The 17,212-nt window shown below is 43.8% G+C and overlaps 9 protein-coding genes and 1 non-coding gene across 10 annotated transcripts; 6 read left to right on the forward strand and 4 right to left on the reverse strand.

Moving 5' to 3' along the window:
* Positions 1 to 269: 269 nt before the first annotated feature.
* Positions 270 to 1,841, forward strand: VTP21DRAFT_4818 (uncharacterized protein; the record flags this gene model as incomplete). Its single annotated transcript, XM_069395271.1, has 4 exons — positions 270 to 455; positions 524 to 754; positions 815 to 1,045; positions 1,101 to 1,841. The coding sequence occupies 4 exons, from the start codon at positions 270 to 272 to the stop codon at positions 1,839 to 1,841; spliced, it is 1,389 nt and encodes a 462-aa protein (XP_069248434.1).
* A 210-nt stretch (positions 1,842 to 2,051) lies between these two features.
* On the reverse strand, positions 2,052 to 3,927 carry VTP21DRAFT_4819 (uncharacterized protein; the record flags this gene model as incomplete). Its single annotated transcript, XM_069395272.1, has 7 exons — positions 2,052 to 2,472; positions 2,541 to 3,004; positions 3,074 to 3,187; positions 3,268 to 3,380; positions 3,452 to 3,590; positions 3,659 to 3,771; positions 3,843 to 3,927. 7 exons carry the CDS (start codon positions 3,925 to 3,927, stop codon positions 2,052 to 2,054), a joined length of 1,449 nt encoding a protein of 482 aa, XP_069248435.1.
* A 407-nt stretch (positions 3,928 to 4,334) lies between these two features.
* On the forward strand, positions 4,335 to 6,054 carry VTP21DRAFT_4820 (uncharacterized protein; the record flags this gene model as incomplete). Its single annotated transcript, XM_069395274.1, has 2 exons — positions 4,335 to 5,224; positions 5,307 to 6,054. The coding sequence occupies 2 exons, from the start codon at positions 4,335 to 4,337 to the stop codon at positions 6,052 to 6,054; spliced, it is 1,638 nt and encodes a 545-aa protein (XP_069248436.1).
* A 996-nt stretch (positions 6,055 to 7,050) lies between these two features.
* Positions 7,051 to 8,949, forward strand: VTP21DRAFT_4821 (uncharacterized protein; the record flags this gene model as incomplete). The annotated part of the gene is made up of 3 exons (XM_069395275.1): positions 7,051 to 8,131; positions 8,199 to 8,704; positions 8,788 to 8,949. 3 exons carry the CDS (start codon positions 7,051 to 7,053, stop codon positions 8,947 to 8,949), a joined length of 1,749 nt encoding a protein of 582 aa, XP_069248437.1.
* A 368-nt stretch (positions 8,950 to 9,317) lies between these two features.
* Positions 9,318 to 10,465, reverse strand: VTP21DRAFT_4822 (uncharacterized protein; the record flags this gene model as incomplete). The annotated part of the gene is made up of 3 exons (XM_069395276.1): positions 9,318 to 10,036; positions 10,118 to 10,175; positions 10,457 to 10,465. The coding sequence occupies 3 exons, from the start codon at positions 10,463 to 10,465 to the stop codon at positions 9,318 to 9,320; spliced, it is 786 nt and encodes a 261-aa protein (XP_069248438.1).
* Positions 10,466 to 10,953: 488 nt separating this feature from the next.
* VTP21DRAFT_4823 (uncharacterized protein) lies at positions 10,954 to 11,933 on the forward strand (the record flags this gene model as incomplete). Its single annotated transcript, XM_069395277.1, has 2 exons — positions 10,954 to 11,438; positions 11,525 to 11,933. The coding sequence occupies 2 exons, from the start codon at positions 10,954 to 10,956 to the stop codon at positions 11,931 to 11,933; spliced, it is 894 nt and encodes a 297-aa protein (XP_069248439.1).
* Positions 11,934 to 12,090: 157 nt separating this feature from the next.
* Positions 12,091 to 13,589, reverse strand: VTP21DRAFT_4824 (uncharacterized protein; the record flags this gene model as incomplete). Its single annotated transcript, XM_069395278.1, has 7 exons — positions 12,091 to 12,114; positions 12,177 to 12,725; positions 12,787 to 12,870; positions 12,932 to 13,084; positions 13,138 to 13,193; positions 13,265 to 13,307; positions 13,368 to 13,589. 7 exons carry the CDS (start codon positions 13,587 to 13,589, stop codon positions 12,091 to 12,093), a joined length of 1,131 nt encoding a protein of 376 aa, XP_069248440.1.
* Positions 13,590 to 13,957: 368 nt separating this feature from the next.
* Positions 13,958 to 14,564, forward strand: VTP21DRAFT_4825 (40S ribosomal protein uS8; the record flags this gene model as incomplete). Its single annotated transcript, XM_069395279.1, has 3 exons — positions 13,958 to 13,978; positions 14,081 to 14,192; positions 14,305 to 14,564. 3 exons carry the CDS (start codon positions 13,958 to 13,960, stop codon positions 14,562 to 14,564), a joined length of 393 nt encoding a protein of 130 aa, XP_069248441.1.
* A 475-nt stretch (positions 14,565 to 15,039) lies between these two features.
* Positions 15,040 to 16,617, forward strand: VTP21DRAFT_4826 (uncharacterized protein; the record flags this gene model as incomplete). The annotated part of the gene is made up of 3 exons (XM_069395280.1): positions 15,040 to 15,095; positions 15,160 to 15,326; positions 15,392 to 16,617. The coding sequence occupies 3 exons, from the start codon at positions 15,040 to 15,042 to the stop codon at positions 16,615 to 16,617; spliced, it is 1,449 nt and encodes a 482-aa protein (XP_069248442.1).
* A 181-nt stretch (positions 16,618 to 16,798) lies between these two features.
* Positions 16,799 to 16,870, reverse strand: VTP21DRAFT_t208. Its single transcript has one exon. It is a non-coding gene; the product is annotated as a tRNA-Ala (tRNA).
* Positions 16,871 to 17,212: the final 342 nt, after the last annotated feature.

A 17,212-nucleotide genomic window follows, 5' to 3' on the forward strand; every position in this document is an offset into this window, starting at 1 on the left:
TGCTACTTGGGCCTGGGTGATTTCCGCAATTCAACCTCCCTCAAGATAAAAGCTGAAACCAAACCCGTTCTGCCATGTATTTCAATAACTTCCTCTTTTGCTACTCAGCATCAACGCACGGAAAACAAGCAAATCCACTTTTTAAGGTCGTGGTCTTTCTTCCCTACCCTTTCTCCGTATTTTATTTCTTTTGTCTTTACCCGAAGAATAGCGTGCTGGTCACCTTTTCCCTTCTTTTACCCATTATTTCAATCATTTAGTTTTCAGCTATGCAGTTACAGGCCCCTTTATCCTTCCTTTTACTTACTTCTTCATTACTCGCATTTGCTCTGCCGTTACGAATTCTTCCATCGAGCTCATATGAGATTGCACAAGCCTTAACAGCCCGGTCATGCAAGCTGCTGGAAAGCTGTGCAAAATTGCATGATATAAGTCCACTGATATCAGTAGCCGAAGTAAGCACTGAAACACCTTTGTGAGTTTTTGGAATGAATTTCTCGATATTGATGCTTGAATGCTTTAGGATGAAGAAAACAAGAAGCTGGTACGATCTGTTCAATTCGTGAAGAGAACACCACAGAAATGGCAAAGCACAATAACTAAGAGAAAGGCTCTACCCGAGCACGATTCTACAATTCAGTTAAACCATTTGCTCGAGTCACCTTCAAAACGCTCGCTGCTAGAAAGCGTCACCAGTTTTGTAGGCGGTGGAAGCGGAGACCTAGTTGAACTTCTCCCTTTGCTTGACCAAGAGGTATCCTTGGATATATTAAATTAATTGAAATTGTGCAAATCTAATTCGGCTTTCATCAAGAACGAAGGCACCGGTAACAAAGGAAAAGTGGTGAATGAAAATCAAGCTTCCAAACATGAGATATCATCCGAGCTTCGACAAGATAGGCCAGGGGATGATCTTCTTGGCCTCAACGAGTTGCTACAAAACTTAAAGAAGCGTGGCCTCTTGGACAGTCTAACCTCAAGTTTAACTGGTGATGACGGACGCGGTGGATCTCTTCTCGACGGCGTCCCACTGCTAAAGCCAAAGGTAAGCTAGAGTACAGCGGCTTATTTTGCATTGCAGCTGACGGGGTGATAAATAGAAGAAAAAGCCAAAAAAATCAAAGCAGAAGTCCAGTAAAGGTAATTCAAACGCATCCCCCCTGGATCTCGTTGAGGCGCTGAGCCCTTTTTCTTCAAATCCCGAAGATAACAACACTCAAGAATTCAAACCCGAAAAGAAAGCCAAAAGCCGCGAGAAGTTCGCTGGCGAACAATCTCTTGCTACGAGCCAGCCATCCACACAGGATAGCTTGGACACTGAACAAGGCCAAAACAATGGCTTGCTGGGCAATTTGGTTGATACCGTTAACGACATTCCAATTATATCACAATTTGCCATCGAATCTCCTTCAATTACGACTCCATCTCCGCTGGCGGCAGCTCCCGATATCGCTGATGAACTGGGTGTGCTTTCTCGTATCACAGGCAGTACCTCTGTCCCGACAAGTAGCGTTGACGCCTTCACCGCTTCATCCCCACTTTCCTCTGTAGATGCTCCGAACTCTCCCCAAGTAGTCACACAGTCCGTTTTCCTCCAGACAATAACTCCCACTGTTACCCAAGCACCCCCCGCTGGTGATGTTCCCGTGGCTCCCGAGGTAGTTGTCGTAACACGTACGGCTTCCACTTCGACACCTACCCAATTTTCGACAGCCGGGTCCGCAGGTTTTCCCCAGATAGGCGCCAACTCATTAAGTCAATATAGTGGCGCAACCGCGAGGTCAAATCATGTTTTGGTCGTGGTTGGCGCGCTAGCCTTTGCTGTTCTGATGCTGGGTTAGCCGAAACCATTTCCTTTCATTCACACCCTCGATACCTTGGAACCGAGTAAACTTTTCAATGAACGCTCTGCTGAATCTTTCTATTTCATTTCTATTCTCATGGAGGGGAATGGCTGGACTGTCCCCCTAATATTCCTGTTGCCCTTGATACAAATGAATAAAGATGTCCCTGAAGGGGTGGAATTAAAATTCTGATCTATTATTATTAATTTATTCTTCATTTTTCCTAAGTACACTTAGGACATCCTCTGGATTCACTCTGAATTGTTCCATGCGTTCTAGGTCTCTCACCGTCACCAACTCTTTTTCGATCTCCTCCTCTCCTACCAAGATTGCATGGGAGGCGTCCTTTCCAAGTTTCGGTAAGAGAGTACGCAAATTCGTTTTCCATCCGCTCAATACTCTCCTTTCGCTAGTCCTTTTCTCGACATTTGCGGTCGTAGGGTGGTAGAGCATCACTCGCTTTCCACGACTGCGCAAAGCCGATGCAACCTCTACCGATTTTGTGTATATTCTAGCACATATGTCTGGATGAAGCCGCGTTTCCACCACTGGTATAACCGCAATCTTTTCTCGCTTAGGAGGGGTATAGGTGGTCAAGGCTACGAGTCGATCCACTCCCGCTGCCCATCTGCCCATTAGCACACAAAAGATTGTTAGCGCTCAAAGAATGTGTCCTGGATTCAGCCACACACCTACCCAATTCCAGGGACATGTTGGGGACCGCCCATCATGCCCACCAATCCATCATACCGTCCTCCTGCCAGAACAGTACCCTGTGCTTTCCCCAATCGTGCTTCTTCACTACTTTGCGACTCTTCGTTGGCGGAATACACGAATTCAAATACAGTTTCCTCGTAGTAATCAATCCCCCTCACCAATCGTGGATTGGCCTTGACACGCATTCCTGTTGCCGGTAAAGCCTCGGTCAGAAATGCGAGTCGATCGCGAGAGGCTTCAGTAAGATAATCGGTGAGTAGCGGACATTGGGCTATCAAAGGCGCATCGGATGGATGCTTGGAGTCGAGAATGCGTAATGGATTTGTTGTTAGGCGGCGTGCGCTATCCTCAGACAACTGGGTCGAGTGTGAGCTAAAGTATTCCGTTAAGGCAGCACGATAGCGTTTGCGAGATTCGATGTCGCCTAATGTGTTGATTTCAAGCTATGGAACAAACGGTTAGAAATGCAAGCACAATTCAGCGGGTAGAGATCAGTAGTATTCAGGACCTACCTCAACCATATTGCCTAGATCCAAACGCTTTAAAAACTCCCATGCGAACTCGATTACCTCTAGATCAGAACTGGGGTGAGACACGCCAAACAATTCGACTCCAAACTGTTCGAACTAATAGGAGGGTTTCCACAGCAATATCTCGTCAAAGAGCGTGCCATTTGAATGGCCGAGCGAATGAATTGAGACGTTACCTGACGTAGCCGGCCTTTCTGTGGTCGTTCATGTCGAAACATTGGGCCATAGTAATAATATTTCTGTGGGAGTGTATTTACAAGCTTGTTGCTAATCAATGCTCTTGCAATGCCTATACAGGAGGGGGGAATAATAAGGCGTTAGCGCTGATATTGCTGACACCACTCGTCGATGGAGATCAACCTGCGGTTCCCTCAGGCCGCATCGTCAAGGTGGACCCATTCTTGTCCACAAATTTGTATAATTCTTTGCCCACAATATCCGAGTCATCGCCGAGAGTTCGCTCAAAGACTTCAGCATGCTCAAGAATGGGGGTTGAGATCTGGAATTGAAAAAAGCAGTCAGCATCCGTTTAAAACCAATACAGAGTTGGAAAACAAAAATGTATACATGTTCGAAATCGTAGAGCTCAGCTACTGTGGAACCGGTGCGATAGATGTGTTGATAAACGGCATTTTCAGCTCCTAATCGATCTTTCATTCCACGTACGGGGCGCGAATTGTCTTTTGGAGATTGAATAGCAATAAAACTTAGGATTCAGCAATGCCTACGATTGCGAACCGGGAGAGCTTACCTCGCGCAGTAGCGAAGCATCTGCGGGCGCCGGGGAAGGAGGTGTGCCATAGAGATGTCAATAATCGTGATTCAAGTCTTGTCATTCTATTTGCATTCGAACGGCCCCTTTGGCTCAAACCGCACGCTCCGACAACGACCAGAGTTTATTTGAATAGATGTGTTTGGTGCTTACAATTTTCCAGTCTTTGCACAAGGCTGAGTTTCAAGCGAGAGGAGATTCACTGGAACGCTATCTCCCAGTTATTGCTGCTGTATATCTCTCGTGTGTGGGCTAAAAGCTCGTGTATAACCTAGTAACTGCCGGAACCCGTCGGTTACGCATCCGAAACCTCAGCTTATTCAACGCATCGGATGGGTGAGATCCAAGGCTGCACCGAAATAAAATAGGCACATCCGGCCTGAGTCTGCCCTGGAGTCTGTGCCTTTTTTTTCCCTCGCCCCTTTCCCCATCCCAATTCTCCCCTCCGACTTCTATGACCCCCTCCCCGGGATGGAACTCAAATTCATCTATACCAACATAGTCACGGCTGCCAAGAGCAGGAAAAAGCCCGATGACCATGTTCTCCATCTTCTCATTAAATTGAAGGAGCTTGAATCGCAGGTGGAGGAGGTATCCGGCACCGTGCGCGAGATTTCGGATGTGAAGGGTCCAGTGAAGAGCACCTCGCTGATTAAGCCCAAAGAACTTCTGCAGCGACACCTGTATAGGCGCATTCCTGCTTTGGGATTGCGCGTACAGTTCCAGTTAGGGACCTTTTCGGATCTACATGAATTCCTGCGCGATTTTCTGGATGAATTGCCTGCCATGCCTATCGCTCCTGCAGCGCCCGCCGTGAATCGAGAGCGTATCGGTCCAACACAGATACGCCTCTCGCTCCTCGAAGGGCCTCAGCATACCTCGAAAAATCAAGACATGCAGTCCATCGATATCGCACAACACCCATTGCTTCCAGCATTGTATAGCGTGTATTTTTCTTCGTGCTTCTATCACTTCCAACCGGTTAACAACATGCCCGAGCTTAGAGATCAACTGGCTCGCGGCACCGCAGACCCAGCCTTTTTCCACTCCCTTATCGCATGGACTGCTCAGCATATCTATCAGTGCCATCCGGACTCTCCTCAGCACGATCTACTGCCGGTTCTCGCCAAGAGAGGTTATGAAGAGGCACGCAAACTACTTGCGGATGAGGCCATGGAAAACCCATCCGAGCTTACTGTGCTGACTGCTCTCAATTTGTGCATGTACCTGATCATGGAGTCGAACTTCAAAGAACAGGCGGGGATTCTGTCATTAATGACTGCAATGGCAGTTCAACTGAAAATGGATGTAGAAGACCCGGACCTGGATAGGGTGACTGCCGAAACCCGGCGCCGGTTAAGGTAATCTATTAAGCTGGACGGCCGAATATGCATCCTCTGTGATGTCGAGCTAATTTTTCATCTATTTGCTGCGGTATGACAGATGGGCTATCCATCACATTGAGCTTGGAGTTGCTGCATATGGCGGTCGACCTTTGACTTTCAATATTTCCCAATACACTCGACAATTCAAGCCTGTGCTTCAGCCTAAGGAAACGGAAGAAACGCGGCTAGCTCTGAATTTTCTCGTCGAAGCTGCCGAGTGGTATTCAGTCCTGCTAAAGCTACCCATTATTGACACATCACTCTCGGACATCGAAATTTTAGATCTGCTCGCCAAGAATCTCTCGACCATCAAGGGCTTTCTACCTCGCAAAAACGAAGGAAGGTACTGTGGGCAGGCTAGCCTTAAAGACTTTTCCTGGGCAGATCTCTCCTACGCAACGCATGTGTGGAGTGCGGTCGGTCTCATTTGGTACAATCTTCTTCAGCCAGGTCCCCACCGCCCTGCATCGCCTCCAAGTCGATGGAACACCCCTCTAATGCTCGAACTGCGGAAAATAGCCCTTAAAGAATCAATGCTCGCAGCCTGCAATGTCACCGCGCTTTTCTACGAGATCGCTCGACGTGGTGTATGGTGCGGACAAATGCCCATCTCTAGTATCACAATAACATGCCACATCTATCATTACATCAGTTTACACCACGACAACTCAAAATATCGACAGGCCGCACTTTTTCACCTGCAAAACACATACAGGATCTTCCATTCGAAGCCTGGTGTAAGATGGGCCCAGGCCAAGGGGCTTATCAAATGGCTGAAAATGACCATTGCGTCGTTGAGACACTAGGAACAGACTTAAAGAATATGTTGACCATGTTTATTATATACCCCACTTAAACTGTCTATTATTTATTTGTACTCCTTAAAAGGCCTTTTATATTACACGTGTGATTTTTCCTCCTGTTGTATTTTATCCTGCTTTTATTATTCTTTTTTAACTCCCAATCTATTTCTCATATACCTCAGAACTCTGGATACCGCAAGCCCTTGGCCAGGTTGAAATGCTCCCAACAATTAGAGAAGCAATAGAAACTTTTGGCCGCGAGGGTAAATGTGCTTGGGCCGAAGCATTTTACAGAAATTTGTATGGAATCCCCCAACATTCAAACAACACGTGAGTTTTAAATTGTATCCCATTCAGATAATTTTACCGAGTGCTGACATCTGTTTCTACTTCTATAGACATTAGAGCTTGATTACATCTTTTATATCAGTATACTGTTAATTGGGACAAGTGGATATGTTACGTTTGGTAAAGACTTCCATTTCTGTTCTTGAAGGAGATGATTTTTTGACATGTGCGAGCAAATTATAGTTGCACCGGTGGCCATCAGTATGCCAAAAAAGAAGCGCAATCTTATTAGCACGGCAACAGACTAGACAACTTTCCTTTCAAAATTTCATCCACACTAATCATTATAGGTCACAGAACATCAGGTAATGCATCACCATTGCATTTCTCTCATCGTTCCGGTTCTAATTTACGTTTCTTAGAAGCCAGCCATCTCGAATTTCGATTAAACCTTCCACATATGCTCTCCCCGTTTTCGGCTTCGTGGTGTCTTATAGAGCGGCCGTTCATACGCGTCACTACACAGGCAGTCTCTTTGTCCAATGTGAAGCCGCTTCTCATCCTCCCACTTTCTCCTCTTCATACGCCTTAAAAAAGGCTCACGCAACTCCTCTGGCATCAACTACAAATACTTTTCCAGAGGACCGAATTCCGACACGAGTGCTACTCTGGGAAATATGGAAACTCATCAAGCCCGATCTCTTATTACTGATGGGTGTTACACTGTCTGCTGTTGCGGCAGCAGTCGTGAATTTAAAGACTCCAGCTGTCACAGGCAAGCTCATCAGCGTGATCTCCAAAAGCTTAACTGGGGCAGGTGCTCAACTCGCGCTTGCACAACTGCGTGAGCCGGCTTTAAGACTCTTGGCCCTATTTGGGGCTCAAGGTTTTCTGACATTTTGTCATATTTCGTTGGTATCTGTACTTGGGGAGAATATTGCAAGGCGCTTGAAGCGCCGTGTATTTACCTCGATCGTCTGCCAGGATATGGCTTTCTTCGATCGTTACAAAAGCGGTGAATTGGTGAGCCGGTTGACCACCGATGTCAATGAGTTCAAGCATACTTTCAAACAAATTATTACCCAAGGGCTCAAAGCAGTTACCCAGACGATAGGAGCCAGTGTTCAGCTCCTCCAGCTCTCCCCCTCCCTGACTTTTACATTATGCGCTACTATGCCCGTACTGTACGCGCTACTGAATGTTTACGGCGCTTATCTACGTGACCTCAGTCGGCGCGGCCGTGCCATTGATGGAATCGCAACCGGGCTAGCCAGTGAGTCGATACAAAACATCCGCACGGTGCGTGCCTTTGCTGCGGAAGAACGCGAGACCCATGCGTTTGATGCTGCGGCGAACGATGTAGCCAAGGCCAATTCCTATCTTGGCTTGCATGTAGGTCTGTTCCAGGGAATTACCAACTTTTCCATTGGATGTATGGTGCTAGTTGTTCTCTACTACGGAGGCACGCTAGTGGTTCGCAACGAGATGAGTGGTGGTGATCTCATGACTTATATGATATCCACGCAGTCGACCCAGAAATCGCTGGTTTCGCTGGGCGTTTTGTTCGGGCAAACAATCAAGGCAATGGCGGCTGCATCGCGCGTATTTGAATTTGCTAGCATGAAACCTCGGATTCCTCTGGTAGGCGGGCTCACCCCACCCGGAATGAATGGCTCGATCGAGTTTAGAGGCGTGGAGTTTACCTACCCAACCCGGCCTGATCATAAAGTTCTGGATGAATTCAACCTGAGAATACTGCCTGGACAGATGGTCGCGCTTTGCGGCGCTTCGGGTATGCTAGCTAAAATGGATGAATTGCTTATCAAAATGTATGACCTTTTTTTTTGTTTTATATCAAGGCTCTGGTAAATCCACCATTGCTGCTCTTGTCGAGCGCTTCTATGAACCGTCCACAGGGGATATTCTCATCGACGGTGTTCCACTTCGCGCACTTGACCCGTCGTGGGTACGACGTCAGATAGGCTACATCAACCAGGAGCCTGTGCTGTTTGCAACCACCCTTGCAGAGAATATTCGATATGGCCGGCCCAACGCAACGGATGAAGAGGTCAAGGAAGCAGCAAGGCGAGCCAATGCACTGGACTTCATTGAGAGCTTCCCTCAAGGATTCGACACCATGGTTGGAGAAAGGGGCGTCACCCTTAGTGGCGGCCAAAAACAGCGCATTGCAATTGCAAGGGCCATATTGAAGAATCCCAGGGTGCTTGTGTTAGATGAAGCAACAAGTGCTCTCGACACCCAGTCAGAGAAGGTAGTACAGGATGCACTCGAAGAACTTATGCGGGGACGAACGGTGCTTGTGATTGCTCACCGACTCTCGACAATTGAAGCGGCTGATATGATTGTAAATATCATCTTCCTTCGCTCCTCTGCTGCTTTGCTGACCATCATGCTCTTCTCTACTCCTAACCCTTCCCTTCCCTATAGGTCGTAATGGGCCGTGTAAAAGGCAACATTGTCGAACAGGGTAGCCATAAGCAGCTTCTTGCCAACAAGGGTGTCTACTATCACCTGTATGCGCAGGCAGCCTCGGCAGGTGGCATCATCCCGGATATTCAGGAAGAGCCCCGGAGGGAATTCATTAGTTAAATCATCTATAACTTAATTCGATTACTCCTCGGATCCCCGTGTGTATGTATAGACATTTTCCGCATCTAAACCTGTTTACCATAATTCGTCTGGAATCTATCCTCTCCCCCCTCTTCTTTCCCAGGCCACTGTTAATTTATAAAGGAATCCTTTATTCTTATATCCTTAGTTTAAAAACAATGAGTTATGGTTAGAAAAGAGAGAAATATCAGGGGAAAAAGAGACAATCCAAATGAAAGAGGAAACTTCGCAAAATAGGAAACAAAACACGAACACGAACAAGAGAAAAATATTTCAAAAGGAAAAACGAAACTAACAAATAAAGAAAAAACTAAGAAACACGCATATGTCGCACTATGTTATCATGTTTAATTTTCATCTTTAGACTCTTCCTGCTCACCCTCCGCAGCTCCAGACTCTTCCCGCTCCTTGCCTTCACCAGAATGCATGTCTGACGTCCACAAAGTGAGATTGTCGCGAAGGAGCTGCATGATAAGGGTCGAATCCTTGTACGAGTCTTCGCTCAGCGTGTCCAGCTCTGCAATTGCATCATCAAAGGCTTGTTTAGCCAGTTGGCATGCACGATCGGGAGAGTTGAAGATTTCGTAGTAGAACACCGAGAAGTTGAGAGCAAGTCCAAGGCGAATCGGGTGGGTTGGAGGGAGACTTACAATGGCGATATCGGTGGCACTCTTGTAGGCCTTCAGCGACTCATCCGCAGCATCCTTGCGTACGCTCTCAGTGGCGAACTCAGCAAGATACCGATAATAGTCGCCCTTCATTTTGTTGTAGAAGACTTTGCTCTCATCCGAAGTTGCCTTTCCGATGAGATGCTTGTCGAGAACTTCAAGGATGTCTTTACAGATACTGGCAAGTTCTGACTCGACCTTTTCAAGATATTTCTTGATCATTACAACATGCCCTTCGTTCCCTTTAGATTCCTCCTTTTGCAAAATGGATGAGATGATACGCCATGAAGCACGGCGGGCACCAATCACATTCTTGTATGCAACAGAGAGCAAGTTACGTTCCTCGACGGAAAGTTCTTGCTCATTTGCGGCAACCTTCTTCATGTAATCGACCATCTCTGCAAGAGAAGATATGGTAAGTATCTAAAAATGTCGAAGTGATTTCGCGCAAGTAAACAATGAAACGCGTCAATTCATACCCTCATATCTCTCGGATTGCTCCGCCAGCTTGGCTAGGTAGATTTGGTTTTCACGCTCCTAAAATATATAAAAATGATACGTTAAAAATCTACTCTTCAAATTCTCCAGGCTCTTCTCGGAATAATGTTTCTATTTCGCGTAAATTCAAAGATTATTCGCGTCAACTTGCTCACTCCACTTCCAAAATGACTTGTAATGGCAGAAATTTCTCAATTATTCAGTGATCTCTCCCGATCATCCGAACATTATATTTTGAAATATTCACATATCACACCCAAATCAACCATTACATTTTCCTCTTGGAATTTATAAGGGTAGCCTTTATAACTTTTACTTACAGTAGTCATTGTGCTAGGATATTGAAAGATGGATGGATGGATTGGATTCTTGATGAGATGGATGAAGTAGAGAGATATAACGCGATGGATGTGTGAAAAAAAAATTACGCAAGTGGCGAAAAAAAGGGCAGAAATCTCGAACAAAGACCAGGGTGATATAGGTTAGGTTAGTCAATGACGTAAAATTACAAAGATATTAGCACACGTAGGGAAGTGCAGTGCTGCTGCTACGAGCCTGTATCGATTTTTATTTCCATTTTTTAAGCTTCGATACCCGTATATTGACCAAAAATATGAGTCTTTAGAAATTCACACACATGTTCTTTAGGAGAATACTCTACCCTCAATATATCATTCACTGACTACTTCAAGGGCTTAGGTTGAAATTGGTAAGTGTGGCTTAGCTCGTAAGAATTGATTAATTTGAGAATTAATCAAATACTAAGTTTGATACAATTCAGGGTTTAATTCCCTTAAAAACCACACTATTACATCAAATGCCACACTATCAGCGGCGCTCCAATCTATCACCTCTCCTATTACTTGGCATTCTTCTTTTTACACTTTATCTGCTAATAAGAGTTTCGCTTCGAAATGCAAACGCGCGTACAATATCTCCACATTTGACTCAAATCAGAACTTTAGATCCACTCCCTAAAGATGGACGCTTGGTTTTTATTGGAGATGTGCATGGCTGCGTGAAAGAGCTCAATCAACTGCTTGAGAAGCTAGAGTTTAATCCTACTAGGGATAAATTGGTCCTTACAGGAGATTTAGTTTCCAAAGGGCCTGATTCTCTCGGCGTGTTATCAAGAGCGGCGGAGCTTGGCGCAATTTGCGTAAGAGGCAATAACGATGATAAAGTGATCAGATGGAAAGTATTTTTGGATGGGCTACCTGATCGGGAAATGCAGGAATACTTAGATCCAAATGATGTACCCCTTGATCTCAAGTTGAATAGTGACCATGAGTTGATTGCAAGGTATTTGATGAGGATTAATCTATATATGTTATTATCAGTTTCATATATCTCATAATGATTGGCCATTTTGCTCCTATTACACTTAGAATTATGGACGATTCTACGTTTCAGTATCTCATATCCTGCCCTCTGATCCTGGACGTGCCCTCATTTGGAATTTATGTCGTTCATGGAGGACTTATGCCAGGGATTCCTCTAAGAGATCAAGTACCATATGATGTGATGAATATGCGGAATATCAAAAAGAATGGGAAACCAACAAAGTCTAAGAACAAAGGGCGCTCTTGGTCCAAAGTTTGGAATGAAGCCCAAATAGGAAATGAAAACCCGCGCACAGTTGTATATGGACACCAGGCATCGCGAGGTTTAAATATTAAGAAGTTTTCGATTGGAATAGACACTGGATGCGTATATGGAGGAGAATTGACAGCATACGTGTTGCCAGAAAGAAAGCTTGTCAGTGTACATTGTGATAAGTACACCGATGACGATTAACTCTACTTTTGAATTCAAGTTGTTCCATTGTACATAATTGGCTTTATACACTCGCGGCTGGAAGTCTGAATAGATATTTTTTTTAATTAAATACAAACATAAACAGAGGTTATAGCAATATGAATAATGTGTGTAAATATATCAAGAATGGTGTTCGTTAATGAGGATAAGAGGTTTCGTTCTACCAGAACATGCTAGTTAGTTAAAGTCCGATTATTGCTAAGCGCACTCTCATGGACCCACCTGTGCTAAAGTTTCATGCAAATGAGCTGGTTGTTTCCCCAACGCCTTGGCACTAGGTCTCTGTGGCACCTCTTCTACAATATCGTCAGCAAACGGATCTACTCCAGCAGCCATGGATGAGGAAGCCTCACTATATGTAAAATGCCCGTTTGATTTACTGCCATTCATTACTGCTTCATGACCTCCCAACAAATCCCCTTCCACGTTGCCATGTAATTTCGTTTCCTCATCGGTTCCTCGCCAGTTAACGGTTTTAGAAGCCTTGGTTGCGTTAGCGATACAGTGCCGCTCGACCATCTCGTCGTATTGTTTAAACGCTTGTACCAATAGCTGGTTTGTTTCTAGTAATCTGCGCATCAACTCTCCGTCGTTATTGTCGGCGCTTTGTTGGATATGTCTTAATATAGTCGCTTGACTATCACGACACTTTGTGCGGAATTCCTGGATGATATCATGCTGTTCTGGGTTGACAGATTCAGGATTTGTGAACGAGAGTGTTTCAGTCAAAAGTTGGCTGTTGCTCTTCGCAATTGTAATATCATTTTCAATCTATAACCGTGTTAAGATATTGGTCGGCTTGAAAATCTTCATATTCATCGAGTTAACTCACCGTCTCAGCTGTAATAGCACTCAGCACTTCCCTTTCCATCCTCTCGTCCAACTGTGGTATCTGCGAAGTTGCGAAACTAAAATTCTATCATCAAACCTTAAAGTTAGCGCTTGCCTATCTTGATATACTTTCCTCTGACACCCACATTATTATTGCCCTCTCCTGGACTTCGTTTATTTCCTCCGCTCAGCTCATCGCACAATTTTCCGACGGACTTCAGCTCGTTGACACCATTAAAGATATTCTTGCAGTGATATAACAGACTCAATATTCGCTGTCGCCCTAGATCTGAAGTTGACTATTAAAAAAAAATTAGCAACCATAATTTTAATTGAAATATCAAATATATACTCGTGAATAATAACACTGTTTTAAATCCTCAAGAAAATGGGGCCTCGCCATCTGATCTACATTTTTGTAAATTAAATCCGATTGAGTAAAGCCGCTCCTGACCAGAGTTTAAATTAGAATGACAAACCATGAAATCGCTTTCCGCAGTTCTCCACTAAACATTGCATAACCTGAGAGCATCATTGGTTAGATACTTAACATTTCAAAGAATCTTAACACTTGATCCTTACAGTTATACTTAAAATGGTTGTTTTCCCATCTCCGGCCTTCAGCCGTCTCCGCAGTGCCTTGGCCGCCTCGCGTGCCCCTTCTGGCTGCCGATTTACCTCCTCAACGGTTGTAAATAGAACTTGCCAGTTTTCTGTATCCTGGCTAGGATGCGTTAGAAAATCAATGTTTTCAGTGATGGTTGTTCGCGCTGGCGGTTTACTTATAGAAAAGATTTTCATCATTCTTTGGATATCTAAGGTTGTATTAGACATTCAAGAGATATATGTCCCATATAAAGTCACGTGATCATTGTCGAAAGAATTTTGTTCTATAGAATAACCCTCTCAGATGTTGGAGTGCTGTGGCGCAGTTAATTTGTCCTGTCGTGATAGTCTTAGAATAATCTTCGCATCGGTTTTCTTTCCTCCTCTCTCTTTTTAACGCTACCGCCCAGTGTTCTGTGTGCTTGCATAGCGATTGAAAGGTACGAACGCATCCATCCATCTGTCTACTTTATACAAACATCCATCGGATACGATTTTTGCTTGTTTTTGTGTACCCTCATTAACATAAGCTTTTGTTAAATCTTATTAGCTGCTAATCGATCAGCATGGTCCGCATCTCTGTCTTGGTATGTTTCATACTCTTCGATGAATTTCCGCTTCTATTATAAAATCATCATAATGCAATCTTAATTTACTAAATTGCATCACTTCTGATTTTTCATCATTAGAACGACTGCCTTAATAGTATGGTCAATGCCGAACGCCGTGGCAAGCGCCAGGTGTTGGTTCGTCCCTCCTCCAAGGTTGTAGTCAAATTCCTTACGGTCATGCAAAAGCATGGTATGTAGCTTGGGATAGATCCTTATTTTACACTCTGATTACACTGCTCTTTTACGCTTAATATAATCCTATATAATTCGATTAATTGACCTGTCTATTTCTAAATCTATAGGATATATTGGTGAGTTTGAGGAAATTGATGATCACCGCTCCGGCAAGATTGTCATCCAGTTGAATGGTCGTCTTAATAAGTGCGGTGTTATTTCTCCCCGTTTCGACATTAAGGTCAATGAGATTGAGAAATGGGTGAATAATCTGCTTCCATCAAGGCAGTTCGGTTACCTTGTATTCACCACCTCTTATGGTATTATGGACCACGAGGAGGCTCGTCGCAAGCACACTGGTGGGAAGATTTTGGGATACTTCTACTAAATATATATCTCTTGCAATTTTTGTAATAATAAAAAAAAAACATATCAAAAAATCTGTGAATATGGTTGCTAAATAGTGTGTAGGGCTTCATACGTAAATATATAGCAAACAAAAAAGCCAGAAAAATAGTGTATATCTACCCGAACTTTGACCAACATCCACCTGATTGATTGTACTTTGAAGCACGGTGGCTATATGGTTCTACCCATTAATACTATTTTGTAGATAACATTCGAAATACACTATGCTACTGAAAACGCAAATGAATTGCTAAATTTCTTGGGACTGTTTTTTATGAAATTGGAAATCTGAGTAAGATTCATCTAACTTTCATCTGAGATACGAGAAAATCTTTTGATCGTACGTTTAAAAAAATATCTGATAGTCCCAGAAAATAAAAAATAATAATTACCTTTAAGTTCCTACATGCACAGTCATTGGTCCACTATATGGATGTCAGAAGTATAATTAATTCATGACCATAATGTCTCTTGACCATATATCATGGCTCTATATCTTCCAGGCCTCAAGGTTTTGATTATAATATATGCCAAAGGAATGAAACATTACTCTAATAATGATTTATGTGTTTTAGCATGTCTTCCCATCGTATTTATGAGTTCAGCTCGGCGCTTTTTATATCTCATCTTTTCCCGGAGACACTTCTTCCAACATCACTATATGGATTCGCGCTTACATTGTGTACAATTATAACTAGCAAATGGATCGGGAAATACATTGACGGTAAACCACGGCTAAATGGTAATATTGGATACATTTCTTGTTGTTTATACATCCATCTTCTTAAGCTTTGTTGCCGTTATAAGTTGTTAGAACATGCTGCCTACTGCAAGAATTTTCCAAGGTCATTAGCTGCCTATTATTTGCTCTCCTCTTTTCACCATTCGCCCGGAATTCTTCATTCCTGACTCATTTCATCTTTCTTGTTATTTTGTTACTTGGATGCGCGATGCGCACTTCGTTCACAGGAATGTCGATAGCGATTGATAAAGACTGGGTGGTTGTCATAACCAACTCAACAACAGTTCCAGATAACACATTAATTGTCAACGCAAAAATGCGAAGAATAGATTTACTGGGGAAGTCTTTGGTGCCTTTTGTCATTGCTGGATTATCCGCCCTAGGAAAAACGATAGTGCTATCATTACCAATATTAATTATTTGGTGTCTTGCTACTATATGGATAGAATGGGTGGCAACTAGGAAACTTTATGAATATTTTCCTGCCCTTGCAATTGCTAAAAGTAAGCAGGCATCGAAGGATATAGGAGCCAATGGGATTGAATCAAGTATAGAACAAAGTGAGGCGGCGATAGATGAAGATATTCCGTTATTCTACGGGCAGGTAGACGCAATCGAGACGGAAGATAGCAACAAATGTCATGATCGTGCTGGAAATTGGTGGGACAATACACTTCGTGATTGGACAATGTTTTATAGCCATCCTGTATTCCTTAGCTCTGTCTCGCTCTCCATGATCTATGTCAATACACTCACACTCAATGGCCCACTCATTACTTTTCTTAAGTATCACGACGTTACTGATCCAACTATTGCTCTAGTGCGTGGATTTTCCGTGCTTGTCGGGGTTCTTGCCACCTATTTAATGCCCATCGGAGTCAAATATTTGGGTTTACTGGAAACAGGAATATCGAGCTTATTGCTGGAGTTCACCGCGCTATTTTCTGTCCTCCTATATCTTAGTTTCGCTTCATTAGAATTAAACAATTCCACCAACTCTACCGTCTTCTTCGCTGGCCTAATTATCTCACGTCTCGGCTATTGGAGTTTCGAGCTTGTGCAGTTGCGGGTTCTGCAAGAACTTGTGCCAAACTACCTCGTAGGTCTCTTCAGTGGTCAACAGGCTATTCTTTGTGGATTTTTTGAGCTTATTCACTATGGGTTAACCATTATCTGGAAAAATCCAAAGACCTTCGTCATACCAGCAATTACTGGAGTTTCAGCAGTTGCTGTTTCTTGCATAGTGTATACCATATTTTTTAAACGCTACAAGAAGACGTTTCCTGTATAAGGAAAATTAAAAACATTTTGGAACCTTTATATTAGGGCATTATTTCAAATGTCTCGATGCTTAAAATTCTTAAAGCAATACTAGGTGTAGTTCCTTGAACAAAGGAAATAGTCATATTCAGTGGGCAGAAAAATATTGTATAATAGTTAAATGTAAAATAATTGTTATCAAAAAACTTGAGTGGACGCTATGGGGATTGAACCCATGGCCTTTCGCATGCAAAGCGAATGTGATACCACTACACCAAGCGCCCTCTACGTTTAATGCTACAAGCAAATCGGTTTTTGGTACGAGCAAGTCACTTTGACAGTCACAAGGTATTCGAGAGCTCCACGTGGCGCACTCTCGAAGGCGGTCCGGTCGCGTCACCCAACTGGTCAACTCCAGATGTACTGTCTTTACCCTTGTACAAATGCCCTTTAATTACGAGACAAGGTCGACAATTTGAGGAGCCGAAACCGCCAACACCGCCGTATCTACTAAATGATATTCTAACCTTCCTCATCAATGGAGGAAGGATAGAATGTAGATCACTCCGGCGACAAGCCTTTTTGGAGCGGAACATGCCGATACAATCGGAAATGGAGCGCAGATA

The sequence above is a fragment of the Calcarisporiella thermophila genome (genome assembly GCF_041956535.1).
Source record: "Calcarisporiella thermophila strain CBS 279.70 unplaced genomic scaffold VTP21scaffold_20, whole genome shotgun sequence".
Lineage (NCBI taxonomy): Eukaryota > Fungi > Calcarisporiellomycota > Calcarisporiellomycetes > Calcarisporiellales > Calcarisporiellaceae > Calcarisporiella > Calcarisporiella thermophila.